The 15,706-nt window shown below is 41.1% G+C and overlaps 1 protein-coding gene across 1 annotated transcript in view; it reads right to left on the reverse strand.

The window, feature by feature from the left end:
- The window catches only part of COL22A1 (collagen type XXII alpha 1 chain), a 232,260-nt gene that overhangs the window by 144,326 nt on the left and 72,228 nt on the right, over window positions 1-15,706 (reverse strand). The window contains exon 5 of the mRNA XM_030943927.1: window positions 4,348-4,459. Within this exon, the coding sequence (XP_030799787.1) occupies window positions 4,348-4,459 (112 nt within the window). The remainder of the gene's footprint in view (window positions 1-4,347; window positions 4,460-15,706) is intronic.

The following is a 15,706-nucleotide window of genomic DNA, read 5'->3' on the forward strand; positions in this document are numbered from 1 at the left end:
GCTTTACTTGGGGATCCAAGAGCAGGAGTTGCTGTCCCCAGAAATGTTTTATGTTCTTCTTTCACACAAGGCTGAATTGAACTGATGATCGATATTGTGGAACTTTGCTGGATGCCTGGTACCTATAGGGAGCATTCTGCCAGCTCCTTGGTCTATAATTCTGACAACAGGATAGATTGCAAAAAAGGCCTTTATAAAACTCCAAGACAAAAGAATCCCCCAGTGCTGCAGGTTAGTCCAAGAGTCAATTAACTCAACTACAAGGTCAGGTGAATCACAATTTTTACAAGAAAAAAAAATTAGTAAGAAGGCAGAAAATTCTTTTAACCATTTCTGGTTTTCAATATACAGCAACCTTCTCACATGCTTTAACTTGCAATAAGAGCTTTCATCTGTGACAATAAGCATGAGATCCTACATCTATAATAATACTATGGAAGAATTAAATTATCAGTTCTCATTTCAGACAGTCAATGCAACCACATTTAATAGGGTTTTTACATTTGGTGAGGAAGAGTGTAGTTAATGTACTTGAGCAATTTGATCAATTTTACAACAGCTAAGCCTGTTAATATGAAATGTAATCCAATAAGATCTGCAAAACCAAGTTGGAGGAAGCCAGTTCATTTAAACATGTTTCACATCACCAGAGGCTCTTAGAATGACAGAAGGAAAAAAAAAACACAAGAAAAAAAGAAAAAGAAAAGGGAATGGAAAAAGGGAAAGGAAAAGGAAAAGGAAAAGGAAAAGGAAAAGGAAAAGGAAAAGGAAAAGGAAAAGGAAAAGGAAAAGGAAAAGGAAAAGGAGGAAAAGGAAAAGCTATAGATGGATGTGTCTCATACATCCTTGGCAGACATCTTTTTGACTTCTACTTCAGAAACCTCAGCGATGGAATAGATTTAAAAAAAAAAAAAAAAGGAATCTGTCCTAAATTTCACTTGCTGTTGTTTAAATTTCCCAAAACAACTTTTTTCTATAAGAAGCCATGTGAACATCTGGTTCTCCTCTGCTTGCTGCAGTCTTTTCTGTGTTTCTCAGCTCTCCCTACAGTCCTTTATTCTCTACAAGACCAAAAAAGCTTTCAGTCATTCCACTCCACCATGCTTTATCTCCTTTACTTTGTTAGAAATAGGAGACACTGAGGGTCCTCTTGAGATCATCTTATCTAAAGAAGGTTTTTCTTGTGTTTAGATTTCATTGACTGAAATTGTTCCCATTCCTTCTTGTCCTGTCAATGAATATGACTAAGATTCTGGCTGTGTCTTCTTTGCTTCCTCCCCATCAGATATTTATACACATGGATAAGATCCTCCCTCACTGAGTCTTCCCTTCTCTAAGCTGAACAAAGTTTTTTGTCTCTGCTCTTCTTAATATGCAATATTTGTTTGGGAAAAGTAAGAAAAAAGGAAACTTCCAACAGGTTCCATGTTCAGCGTGGGAGTTTTTGGTGGCTTTTTGTACAACTTCTTCTCTTGGAAGGGGACAAATGATGAGACCAGGGAAGGAACTCATGGAGAAACCTAAGGTGGCTGACTGAAGTCAAAGCTGACATCAGGAGACACAGAAAAACACACCAAGGTCTCATGTCTTAACTCAAGACTCTGTATTGGTACAACACTGTGCCAATATAAAGAGCAAATAGATCATGACCAGAAGCTTGGCCAAGCATCAGGTAATTCTGTGAGGTGGTAGCCAAGATCATGGTCAAGTGAGAACCAGACCAGGCAAGAGAAACCTGAGGATGGACATGGCCAGCAGGAAGGCCCTGGAGTCACAACTAGGAGATACAGAACAAAAGGGTGAGCCAAGATCTTGGCATTAGGCAAGACACCAGTAATGAGAAACAAGCCTGATCATCCAAAATCAGAAGTCTGCAGCACAGTTTTGGCCAGAATATCCACTGAGAAGCCATGAACAAGCAGTAGGACAGCCCCAGTAACATGAGGAGTGGGAAAAACCACCAGCCAGTTTCTGGGGCCAGGCCTCAGACAGCTGCAGAGCCCTGTGAGGCCCTCAGTGATCAGGTCCTTGACCGAAGCCAAGTTCTGGCTGCTGGGTTTGCTTGCTCACAGATGATGCCTCATCACAAAGAGGAAGAAAGTTCATAGTTGTAGGTTACAGATCAGAAGATGAGTAGGCACATTTCCCAGATAGCTAATCTGGCACTTTGTAAAAGTACTATAGCTTGTATAAAAGAATACAAATCCTTTAAGCAGATAATAAAGTGAATTACATATATTACTCAGTCAATGATTTTGTATCTAATTATGAGATGTTGCTATCAGTTGCTGAACATTGCTGGAGGTTATCTGTGAGCCACGACAGATGTTTTTGTTTGGTTTATTATTCCAGTTATTGGTTTTGAGCAGCTTTACAAGATTTCATTTTCTGTGAGCAATGACCCCATATGCAGCATCTCAGAGTCCTGGCATACAAATGCAGAAATGAACCAAATATGCAAACACCTTCCATGGTGTTATACCCATTTGGGTTCATTCCCAAACCACAGGAGTGTGAAAGTTACATAAAGCTGAAAATATGAAAATCCTCCTTGAATTCCATGTTTCAGAATCATTCAAAAGGAATTTTATTCACGTCAATCTATAAATTAGGGATGTTTTACTTCTAATTGTCATAGATGATAAAATATTCTGCTTATTTTAAGGGCAACAGCAAAAACAAATAAATGGGTGCAATCTGAGCAGATGGAAAGGCGTCATAGCTGGTTGATCTGGCTTCACTCCCTCAGTCTTTCTGAGAAAACAACAGAAACAGTAACAACAAAAAAGTTCTTCAACCCGTACTTTGAAAAAGGAATTCAAATGGACAACTCTCTGTATTCTGTGCTTTCTCCAGTGCTTAATTAGATTCATCCTTAAAAGCATGCCCTTCTTCCCTGCTGGTTTTTGATGTCAAGTAGCCACTGCCTTTCAGCCAGTCATGACCTTATTCAAAGACCCTTTACCAAGCTTTGATTTTCCAGAGGTTCCTACAGAGAATGATCCCTTCAGTTGTTGGCTGCTTCTTCATTTTACCTGTCTACACTGCAGTTCTTGGATTTCTCACCATCACACTTGCTTCTCAGGTCTTCAAACTGTCATTCACTCCATTTCTACTGACTGAATTACGGAAAATAAGGCTGGACACAGCAGCAGTGGTGACTGAGCTGTGTGATATGAAGATTATCAACTCATACTTGACAGTTCCTGTTTATACTCCAAGAATTGCTCAATTTTTCATATTATCATCCAGAACCCAGAGATCATAGTGAGACAGATGAAATAGTTTTCTTACCATCCAAGTGAAATAGGTTTATGGTTTATTTCCTTCCACACTCAGACCAGTTATACATATGCCAAACCTAAGATGTCTTTAGCTGGCTACATTGAATCAGATCACTGATCATGACTCTATTTACCCTTACACTTGATATCATTTATGGACTCTAGAGAAAACAATTTTCCACTCAGTATATATTTTTTTTAATTGTATTAACATGGAGAAAGAGGGGGAGGGAAAAAGAGCACATCAATCCTTTTGGTTCCAGGATGAAAAAAAAATTGTGAAATCAAGCAAATATAATTCATAGGAGAATCTCAAAAAATGCAGTGAGCTGAGAAAAAAGAGCTAGAAACAGGATAAAAAATACCAGCCCTCATCCATAAGAAGAAAAAGAAGTATTATTGATTTTTTTTTTAAGCTGAAGTTCAAACCAGCACTCAGAAATTTACTGCAAAAATGTTAATGATGGCAATTCAATCCATGGCTCTTAGTTACACAGTGAAATTATGCACTCATTCTTTTCAAGGCTAATGCTAGCAGGGCTCAAGTGACAACCCAAAGAAACATTTGGGATAAACTGCGACACAACTGGAAGCCTTAAGTCCTAAAAGACTCTGAGGACTGACTCCACATTGACGCAGGATTAAAAACTGCTCATTCTTCTACAAGGCCAGAATCCACATTTGCTAACTGGTCACAGCATCTACCAGCAAGTGGTCTCCTGAGTTTAGCACATTCCTATCTCAATGGGAGTGAGATATTCAATATTCCCTTTAGAAGCTATTTACGTAGCCCTAAGTTCTTTGGTGAATGTCTTGATACTGCTCCTCAGAACCACTGAGCTACACTAAACACAGTTAATATTGTGCCAGGATGGAGCCTGTAGTGACTGCTGAGACTCCTGACCACGTTGTGCATATTCTGTGCCAGCTGAACTGAAACAGCTGCTGAAAGCAGAAATATACCTGTAGGTACCAGATAGCTACTACAAAGTTAACATAAAGGAACCAAATAATGTAAGGCAGAGGTTCAGATGGAAATAAAGTAAAAACCCAAAGTACTCACTCAGTTTTCTGAACAACAGGAAAGCTTCCAAGCCGTACATAAGCACTCTGAATCCCATCTTCTTTCATTCCAAAAATCTGCTTCACGCTGAATGAATCCATCAGGTCAAATCCTATGTGTTACAGAAATATAAATAAAAGACATTAATCAGGTAGTGGGACATGCCTCCAATGTACTTACATGGATCTCTTAGCCTACAAACAGCACTTCAGAAATGAGCCTTGTTCTCATTGGGAAAAGCCAAACAATATATGATATGATCTAGTCCTATCAGCTCAAAAAGTCAAAACCAAGCTTAAATTCAAGCTGTCACAAGCTTGAACAGAGTTTTCCAAAAATCAGTAGCTAATTTTTGCATTGCCACAACATCCTGAAGATGCTGCATAATTCATTCAACTCCCATGCAGAAAAATGCAGAGGTGCAGACTGAAACATTTATTCATAGAATAAGAGAACACAGAATGTTTTGGGTGGGAAGGGACTTTCAAAGATCATCTTGTTCTAATCCCTCTGCCCTGGACAGGTGTGGGAGCTTGTCCTGGAGAGGATGGGCCGAGAGCTGACCCACACAGCCACACAGCAGACAGTCAGTGCTTCGATGTCCCAGTACCAACATGAAGTCTTGGGAGAAATCACAATGGATAACATCATGAAGAGTAAAGAATTCTGTGACTGACAGGGAATGGCCATATAGATCAACAGCCTGTTATTGGCCAGAAGGCTTCCAGAACCTTCTATGAGAGACTCTATATATCTGTGTCTACTGTACTGTGGGGTCTTCTGAAGCAGAATGTTTCAGAACATTCTGAAATCTTTTGTTTTGCACTCTCATTTGTGCCCCTTTTGTTTATTTATTTAATAAATATCTTCAGTTTTGGCACTTCAGTGGCACCTGTCTCTTCCCTGTTGCTGCACCACGCGGCCGCACCACCATGGTGCTCCCGAGACCAGAATGTTTCCCTGCACACCCCGCGGATCCCCAGGGTGTTGTTCTGACCCATCCCCGGTGCTCCAATGCTGGCCATGTCAGAGATCACCAACAGGCAGGGACACCTTCCCTTAGATCAGGTTTCCTAAGGCTCCATCCAGCCTGGTCTTGAACACCTCCAGGAATGGAGCATCCACAGCTTCTCTGGGCAACCTGGCCTAGTGTTTCCCCTCCTTCATTGCAAAAATTTAATTCTTTATCTCCAATCTAAATCTACCCTCTAAGTTTTAAACAGTTGCCCCTTGTCCCATCACAATGGACCTTGATAAAAGGTTTCTTTCTTTCTTACATGATCCATTCTTATATTGAAAGGCCATGAGAAAGTCCCCCTGGAGCCTTCGCTTCTCCAGGCTGAACATCCCCAACTTTCTCCAAATTTCTTCACAGCAGAGGTGTTCCAGCCCTCTCATCTTTTTCATGGACCTCCACTGTGTATCCACTCCAATGGTCAAGGTCTACTGAAAACTCCTTGTCCAAGAAACTTGACCACATATGTTTTTCATATAATTTTAATACAACTTAGTCCAATCAACTTATCATTATCATGAGCTATTAATCTTGGTGGAAGACAGTTGCCTAAAGCTTCTGACTTTGTTCTAACAAGGTATTTTTAGCTCAATCTTAAGCTAAAGATTTAGCTCAATCTTAAGCTTAAAGCTTAACCCACATGTGAGTCTATACAGCTCCAGAACAAACGTGGTCCCAGCCACAAGGAACACACGGTGTTGTGAAATAAATTCCCAGGTGCTAAACCCTGAGAGGGACAGTGGGGGTACAATGGTGCCACAAATGCATCCAGTTCCTGGAGGTGCAGAACTGTGCGGATGCAAACCTCCTGCTTTTAGCTCCAAACTGGCTCCACAGGGTGCAAATCCAAGCTATCATCCACTCCCAGAACAAAACACACTGTGCAGTTAGAGGCAAAGGTTCTGTAAAAGGCAGGTTGTGAGCAACTGAGCAGAGAATATGTGTTTTAATTTTATTCAGGCTATTCCAACATTATCTCCCCCTCACACATGCACAATTACACACATTAACTCCTGGTTTTGTAATTCCAGCACACAAACCTGGTGACATAAGTGTAGCTTATTTGGATAAATTGCTTTTAAACTCTGGCAGCTCTTTCAACTTTGTTCAGTTAGCGAGCTCTTGAAACTTTTCTAGAATAGATAAACATTTTTATGTGATGAAATTAAGCCTGAAGATTCTTGGGTTTCTTAGTTGTCCTCCTCAACCTTTCAGGCTGAAAGGCACTGCAGAGCTTGAAAACAGCTTCAACAGGAAAAGGCACCAACCTAATGATATTATTCTTCACACTTATATGAATAAACATGTACAAAAACCTGTGTGGGCCAGTACCTAGGCAAATCAAAATAGCAAAAAGCAAATAAAATTTAAAGTTTCCATCATTTTCTGGACCTTTTTTTCTGAAGAAATTGCTTCTTCTGAGGAAATATAATCTTAATTGTTTGCAAAGACAGAAATGGCTGTTTGGTGCCAAGTTGAGCCCTTTAGTATTACAGTAACTTTCCTGGCTGTCAACAGCTTTTCCTTTTTGTCCACTCTATTTTCAGCTATTACTGAGCATTTGGGAGGGCAAATAAAGCAGTTAAAGTGCTCCAGGGCCTCATGGCTGCACCTCATAATCACCTCTGCAGCAACTCCAGTGATACACCCCTCTGACACACTGCAATCAGCCACGAGTGCAGCTGTAAATCAGGGAAAACAGAGCCCACCAGAACATGAGAGCTCCCTGCTGGCTGTCACAAACCACACCATGACTTGTCCATGCACTCATTCCCCCCCTCAGTACATATCCCTCCTCCACACCACCACAGGAGCTGAGGGAAGTAATTGAGAGCTGCTGGCAGGGAGAGACCACTCTGACTGGGCAAGGAAATTGTTTTTAACCACTCACAGGAGAGGAGCTGTGGATGGAGGAGGCTGAAATGCTGCCCAGGTGACATCCTAATGTCCACTCACCAGAGGCCCCAAGCTGTGAAATCCTGCTCATTTCACGGGGCTTGTAAAGCTCCCTTGCTAAAAATGCACAAGTGCAAGATACAGTGACAAGAAGCTCCTGCCAAGTTTTCCCATCATTAGCTCAGACCCAGAGCTGCTCTTGTTATCTCTGACAACTCAAATGAACGTTCACATCACGAGCAGCTCTGAAGCTGTGCACACTGGTATATTTTTCCAGTGGAAACAAGCATCAGATTCAATCAATCTCTTCTTCTTTTTTTTTCCTGAATTTTTTATCAAAATGCACTTTTAAAAGCCTAAATAACACCATGAAACATAAACACAGCTATCAAAACTACTTTGCAAACAGAATTTGGTGTCATGAAAATCAGTCATGCTCTTATAACATAATCCCATTTACATTTAGGATTGGATAAATCATGAAAGTAAATCATAATAGGATTTTTTTCTTTTATTCAGACTATGGATTGGCAAATTAAAAATTGCTTTCTCTAGTTTTAATTAATTGATGCATAAGGATGGCTCTTTGAAAAAGTAAATGTAGATGCAGGGAAAAGTTAAGTCCTTAGGTGTGTCAGAGGCCACACTCAGAAGAAAAGGGTTTTTTACTTTAATCACACTATTAATTTATTCTGTGCCAAATTTAAATATTGGCGAGCTGGTGAGATAACCTCCACTCTTGGGTACTCTATTTACACCAAAGCCCTTAAAGGTAAGGGACACTTTGGTTGCTGAAAGATTTCAATAGAATTACAGAAAATTTGTCATCAGGCCATACACTAAAAAATTAAGAACTCCGCCAAGAATGAGATGCATCTCACCTAATTTTAGCTGTCTGAAAAGGAGACATATGATGGATGCAGGCTTCCTCAGTTTCCTTGTGAGTCAGCAGAGAAATTTAGGAGTAATTAAGACAACTCATCTTGAAGACAGGCTGAACCCCACCTGGAGTCCCTCCTTCCTTTCAGCAGAAAGGGAGCTCAAACAGACAGGAATTTTTACTGAAGTTGTCTGAGATGTATTCTGTTTACAGGGAACGCTATCCATTTTGTGCAGGGAGTAAAGCAGAGGTGAAGAGGACAAAAACTTTAACAAATCCCACATAACTTATATTCACATTGCTTTATTTGCCATCAGACTTGCATAAAGGTTGCAGATTTTTAAATTCAGCTTGATTAACCAGCTATGATTTTTAAAATCTCTTCTGAAGAACAAAGAAAGAAGCAAAGCTAAAATATTATTATTTCAGCTGAGAAAGTACTCGAGGCAGATTACCCAAGTGGAACACACAAAGAAACACACACACCTTGGCAAACCTCCAAATGAATTTATGAATTAAGAGAACCTCCAAGATTGTTTCAGCTAAAGGACAAGCAAATATATTATCATCATCACTATTACAACTACTAGTAGCATTACTACTGTTAGTACTAATATTACTCCTATTATTACTGTTATTTTGTTTACTTTGTGTGCCTGGAAGCCCTTTACTTGGATTATGTTCCCTTGGCTTTAGGAAAGGAACTGGGATTGCGAGGAAGACAACATGAAAGTTTTAATTTTGATTTTTTTAGTCTTAAATTACAATATTAATGTAAAAAATAAGCAATGCTGTGATCATTTCTGCAACACCTGACCAAGACATTTCACCTGGCAGTGTTCGTTCACTAACAGTGCAGTGAAAACTGCTCAGTGAGATCTTTCCCCAAAGAGCTAAAGGTGTCACACAGCATTTCTGTGCTGGAGTTACAGCAGAAATAATCTGTTCTTTGGTTTTCCCACCACCAAGGAGGCACCACATTGTCAGTAGCATATGGAAAATGAAATGCCACATGTAACTTCCTAGTTCTCTGCAAGTGAATGGGAAAGAACAGACCTGCCTAAATTAACAAGTGCAAAGATGCTGTTACCTCTTGCACCATGCCCCAGCACAGGGTAAAAGATAGGATTTTCCTGTTCTCAGCTGCTTTGATTTAAAAGGTGGCTTTTTGTAAAGCAGGGCAGGTGTGGTTTCCCAAATGGCTCATAAACTGCTTAATCAGTAATGCCATAAACATGGCATTTAATAAATACTCTTTGATCTTAAGCTTCTTACTTCATTAGAGCTTCTAAAACAATATGTGGCCACTGAAACCCTCTAACATGATTACATCTCCTGAAAGCCAGCAGACCCTAGTCCATATTAAAATTAAAATAGTGAGCTGAAAGAGAAGCTCAGATTTGTAACAGCATACTTGGCTTGAAAAGTAATTTCTTATGCGCTGCTCTGCTGATCAAATCACCCGAATGTCTCACTGCCTGAGTTATAACCCCCTTACAGGAAGCAGCCTGTTTTCCAGAATCAGAAAACACACCCAGATCTTTCTGTTGCATGGAGAAGATGGCAAAACTTGGCACTGGACAATTTATACATCATCTAACTGCAACATGCAGACAGGTTCTCTTTTACAGGACAAATGTCTCCAGTGCACCCAACACCTCAAAGCATGGCCAAAGGATGACCCAACAGCTCTGTACTAATTTTGTAATCCTACAGTGTTTTTTCAACATTTTTATTTGAAGGGGCCATGGTTGGTTGCCCTGAGTGTGGGCTGTATTTCTGCCTGGATCAGTTAGGGATCTGATATGGGCAGCATGGTGGAAGCTGTTGCGCATGTTGAGATTTTTCTGACTTTCTTGTCTCCAGGGCAAAAAACCCACAAAAAACAGAAAAGGAGAGAAAAAATGTAAGTTTTATTAGCCAGAAAACACAGCGGTGAGCACATTTGAAAAGGCTTCTCAAAGCAGGACAGAGTCATTGACTTCTTGTTTTGCCCAAAGCAGCTTTCTAAAAAAAAGTCTCTTGCTTTGTGTCCCCAAGGATCCCAAGATGACACTCACAGGGGGAACAGCTGGGCTACTTCTAATTGTGAAAGGTTTTGGTGAGACAACAGCCTGGAGAGGAATGTGGAAAGTGAGAAAGGGAGGAGGAAAGGCACTGGACATCACAGCCTCGAGTGTGGTGTCTGGAATGTATTTACTCCAGTGAATTGCCAGCCATGAGCACTAATATCAAACAAAGCAGCTTTTGCAGGAAATGTTCCATCCTCTGCTCTTGCTCAAACTCCCAGCTGAATTATCAGCCTTGCCAATGCATTGATGAAGTGTCACCAGTGGCCACGATCAGGGGAGTTGTCATCACCTGCTGCTTCACTGATGCTTCTGAAAACAGCAATCTGTACAGCCTGTGATAAAATAGCTCATGCTGCTTTTACTGGAGGATGGTCAGTGGCACTGGACTTTATTCAGTGTGTGAATTCCTATGAAAAACAGTAACACCTGGGAGGCTTTCAGCAAATACATGAACTTGTCTGACATCTCTGCACTCTTGAAAGTTAAGTTTTCACAGATGCCCTGTGCCCACAGGGAAGAGCCTGTATGCCCTCAGTGTCCCTTTTAACTCCGTCAGTGTGGTCTGCAAGGTTATTGCCACTGTAAGGAGCCATTGTTTTTGTTATCTTAATTAATTTCTGTGCTAATATATACTCTAAAAAAAGAGGAAAAATATGCTGTCATGCCATAAAATAAGGTTTAATGAGATAGGTCTAGCAATCAGTTATGTCAAGGCAGAGTGTAGAGGAGGTTATTTTTTTTTCTCCTGTATCTAAACATTTGGCATCTTTATCTTCCACAGTGTTCTACACTGAAAGCAGCTATTTCTGGACAGCCAAGATGGTTCAGTTCAGGGCTGGAGTAGAAGTGTCCAAATCCCAAAGGAGAGACTATTTACTTTATTCAGAATGTGCTGCTGTTATTGTTATTGTAGCCATTATCTGCTACAGCATTTTTGCTGTTCCTGACATTTCTTCCTGCACAGGAAAAGAAACCCTGTCAAGAGCTGAGTGAGTACCACATTTTAAGACCTTACTGAAGTGTCCATCTCAAAGGATCTGCAACCACATCTAATCTAAGCCTACTTTCTTCCTGTTTGAAGCCCTTTACCCCTGTCTGATCGCCACATGCATTTTTAGAATGTCTCTCCCCAGCTTTCCTCTCAGCCCCCTTTAAGTACTGAAGGTTGCAAGAAGGTCTCTCTGGCCCTGTCCCTTCTCCTGGCTAAGCATCCCCAGATCTCTCAGCCTGTCTTCACAGCAGAGGTGTTCCAGCCTGCTGAGCATCTTTGTGGCCTCCTCTGGACTTTCTCCAACAGTTCCATGTCCTTCTTTTGTTGGGTACCCCAAAGCCTGGATGGATCACTCCAGATGGGGTCTCATGAGGACAGAATCAAGGAGTAGAACCCCCTCCCTCAACCTGCTGCCCACAGGGCTTTGGATGCAGCCCAGGACACTTCAGGCTTTTTGGGCTGCAAGTGCTCATGGCTGAGACATGTTAAGCTTCTCATCCACCAGCAGCCCCAAGTCCTTCTCTTCAAGGGCTGCAATCAATACATTCTCTGCCTGGATTTGGTCTTGAAATTGCTCTGATTCATGTGCAGGACCTTGTACTTGGCTTTGCTGAGCTTCATGAGGTTCAGCCCCACCTCTCCAGCCTCTCCTGGTCCCTCTGGATGCCATCCCTTCCTTCCAGTGTGTTACTGCACTCACAGCTTGGTGTGCTCAGCAAACAAAGCTGAGGGTGCCTCAGTCCCACTGTCCATGTCACCAAAAAATGGCAAACAATGTCAGCTCCAACATCAACCCCAAGGAACACCACTCACCACTGGTTTCCACTTGGACATCAAGCCATTGACCACACCAGTTTGAATGCCAGCCCATCCAATTCCACCTGTCCAATCCACGTCTCTCCAGTTTAGAGACAAGCCTGTCTCACAGCACAGTGTCAAAGGCATTGCACAAGAGCAGGAGCATGAGTCTTGCAGCTCACACTGCTCAGACCTGTGCCATTGCAAATGTTTGTAAAAATTTTTTTTTCCAACTATCTCTATCTGTCAGAAGAAATTAATTACAAAGGCTTACAAAGGATAAAAGTTCTGTCTTCTTGCCCTGTTTATTTCACTGTATTCTACCTTTCCAGAAAAGATGGGTAAAGAAGCAGTTAATTTTTGGATGGATAATGTACACCACATTCAGCTCTCCAGAAGTTTGATTCATCATCATCAGTCAGCAGTGGTTCCCTGACTTACCCCCAAAACATTAAGGACAGCACCTCTGGAGGAACAAACCAGAGATTTATTGGCTGCCCACAAGCCCTGCATGAAGCACTGCAGTGATGACTAAATGGGTTGAACAGGTCATTTAAAAAATTAGTTAGCTAAATTTTACAAGGAGCTTGCAAGGGAATTTTGGAACTATAAAACTTTCCAGAGTCTATAGATTAAGGGTCTCAAGAGTGCTTTAAAGAGGTTCTTGCTATTAACCTTTTTCTCCACTGATGTTCCAGCTGGGATTCAAGCAGCACTTCATGCTGACCCAACTTTCTTCTCACCAGATCCCCATATTCCAGTGGGGAGAGCAGCTAAGAGCTTAAGCTAATGATGAGGTTTTGCTAAAAAAGATGGAACCGGTCTTACCCCAGCATGAAAGAGATATCTTCCAGCAAGCCTAGTACCTTCTAGGTCATACTCAATAAGGCTTAGAGCACATTTCAGACGGCCTCAGTTTTATAAAATTTATATATCAGATTTACCCCGGTACATGGTGATGACGATGATGATGATGATAATGATGATGGTACAGTCACTCAGGCTGTTGTTTTACTGTTCCTGGTTTGCTTACTCTCCTTCACAGCACTGGAAAACACAATTTCTACTTTCCCTTGGCCCCAGGAAAGGAACAAGCCACAAGAGTCCCATGCAGACCACAAAAAGGAGTTTGAGCTCAGCTCGAGCACCAATCCACATTTGGGGTTATGAGGAGCAGAAACCTTGCTTGAGGTGTACAATGGAGTTATACTTCAAAAAGGAGCAATCTTCCAGAGGCAGTGAGGCAGGTGAACAGGTAGTCACTGAACTGAAATATGGGGTCACTCTTTCAAAAACATCAGTCTAAAGTTTCAGCAAAAACAGAGGGGGGAAAATGCAACACTTGGCATCTTTACACAAGAAAGAAAAGATAACACTTCAGGAAAGATAAAGCGAATATAAACCAGCAAGAAAATTATGCCAAAGATAGGAGAGAGAATTAAAAATAGAAGCAAGTAAGCGGATACACAATCCTAGCATCCCACCTCGTGTAAAGGCTGTTGTAATCTAACCCCCAGCCTGCTGTAAGAACAGGAAATAAATTCATGTACACAGCAGCTGCCTCTGAGGCAGCACCTTTCAACACCTGATCCCATGTTAATAACACAACACTTTATGTGGTGCATTGTTCTGTTTATCTGCATCTGTCCCCTGCTTCTCTCTTACCCTTCTGGCTCTTCAGTTTTCAAACAGTTGCAAGTGGCATATTGAACAACACTGAAAGCTGGTTTTGACACTGAACTCTTTGGCTCATTACTGAAGGCTTTTCTTGTGTGGAAGTCATCTCCATTTTCTCAGTAATGGACACTCGGCTTGGTGCCACAGGCCCTCTTTCAGCTCCTTCCTGCTCCAGTGATTTACAAGATTAAACAGGAGTTCATTACTCCTTTGATGTCCTTTGTGTGCCAGATAGGCTTGTACCAGCTGAATTACCTGAGACTATTTGTATTAGGTTCTGGTTTTAATTAGTTCCTCTATTTTGAAAGCCTCTTTTGAGTTCCTCAGGTGTCAAGGTGCTCTGTGTTCCTCCAGAAAACCATAAAATGGCACATCTGGAAAGTCATCCCTTGGGATAGTAATGGGGAAGGAAGGATCTCAGCACAAGCAATTACTTTTTAATTTTAGTATTACTTTTAAGGAAAGAAAATACATTTAAGGAAAAGCTTCTTACTAAGATCTGCTAGATTCTCCCCATAATGCTGCCTAGGCTGTAAGAAAACTCAACCAATAAGCTGTTCGTGAAAATAAAAATATTTCCATTAATTTTAGGTGTGATGAACAAGGAGTGACATGAAAGCAGGTAGGGACTACTCTTTAAGAGGTTGTCAAGGTTGCTTATGCCAGGTGACCAGTACAAAACAGATTAGACCTATCCCAAATCCTTTCCACTGCTGTCATCAGAGAGAATCCTCATCAGACAGACTAATTTAACTCCAAGAATTAGAAGTATTTTGTTCAGATTCTATATATGCCTTCTTCCCCTCATGTGTCCACAATAACCAGAAAGCTTGCACTGATGAAAAATCCATGGGATGGTTTCTGAAGGAGAATTAATATAAAATATTTGGACTGAAAAATATCTAAAAGTATATCACAGTTAGACAACCTATTAGTCTTTTTATAGCCAAAGGATTAGTTGCTTCTTGGGCTATGAACAGTCAAAATTGAATTTATTTCCTTTTCATCAATCTCAAATGCACTGGAATAAGAAAACCAACTGGATTGTTTAACTTCTGGGAGAAAGCAAATACTACCAGCCAAAGAATCACTTTCATGTGCATGATTAACTCTTGCTAAACCTTCTTTGTGAATGCAGATGTCAGAATTTGTCACTGCTGGGACTCAGATCAGAGAAAGGCTTTCACAGGGACTGCTCTGCTGTTGGCAGTTTACTTCCTGCAGAAGCACATTTTAAAGTAAATTCAGCTTTCCATCTCCATATTTCCTGACATTTTGGAGAAGCTCAGCCAGGCTGCCTGCTCCAGGACAGACCTGATGTTGTCAGGTCATTCATTGTGTCAGGACTCCATTGAGATCCATGGCCTTGTAAAATAGCTAAATCTCTGACCATATTAAGAAAAAATATTAATTTAAAACATGGGGTTTTTTTAACTCAAAGAACTCATCCCAGCTCTGTTGGTGTCACCCTGGTTGTGCATACTTTAGAGGAGGCTCCAGTATTTCCAGGCTCCTAATCCCAATGCACACTTTGGTGACTCCCTACTCTCTGTTGGGGTGACTGTACGTTTTCACTCACCAATTATTCAGTTTCCTGTAGAAGGGAAATTCCTTGACTGACCACAAATCCTAGAGAAGCCAAGGTCCCCATGTTGGATAACTGGTGGGTCTGGACACTGGGCATGCACAGTTTACAGCCAGCCCACAGGCCTGCAGTGGCTGTGCTTAGAAACCACAGATGATTTATTGATAATTATTGGCCTGCTTCACCTGTTGAGTTTTTTTAGAGTTACTGGATATTAAAATGCCTTTGAACACAAATGAAACCATTTGTCAACCTCTGAAAAACTTCAAAGACCTTTTAAGTGCAGTGTTCTAGGCTATAGTGTTGAGATTAACTATTGCACAGTAGAAGGTAGAATCACAGAATTATTAAGGTTGAAAAGATCTCTAAGATCGAGTCCAACCATTAACCTAACACTGCCAGGATCATCACCAAGCCATGTCCCCAAGTGCCACATCTACATGCC

This window comes from Camarhynchus parvulus, chromosome 2, assembly GCF_901933205.1.
Source record: "Camarhynchus parvulus chromosome 2, STF_HiC, whole genome shotgun sequence".
NCBI classification, from domain to species: domain Eukaryota; kingdom Metazoa; phylum Chordata; class Aves; order Passeriformes; family Thraupidae; genus Camarhynchus; species Camarhynchus parvulus.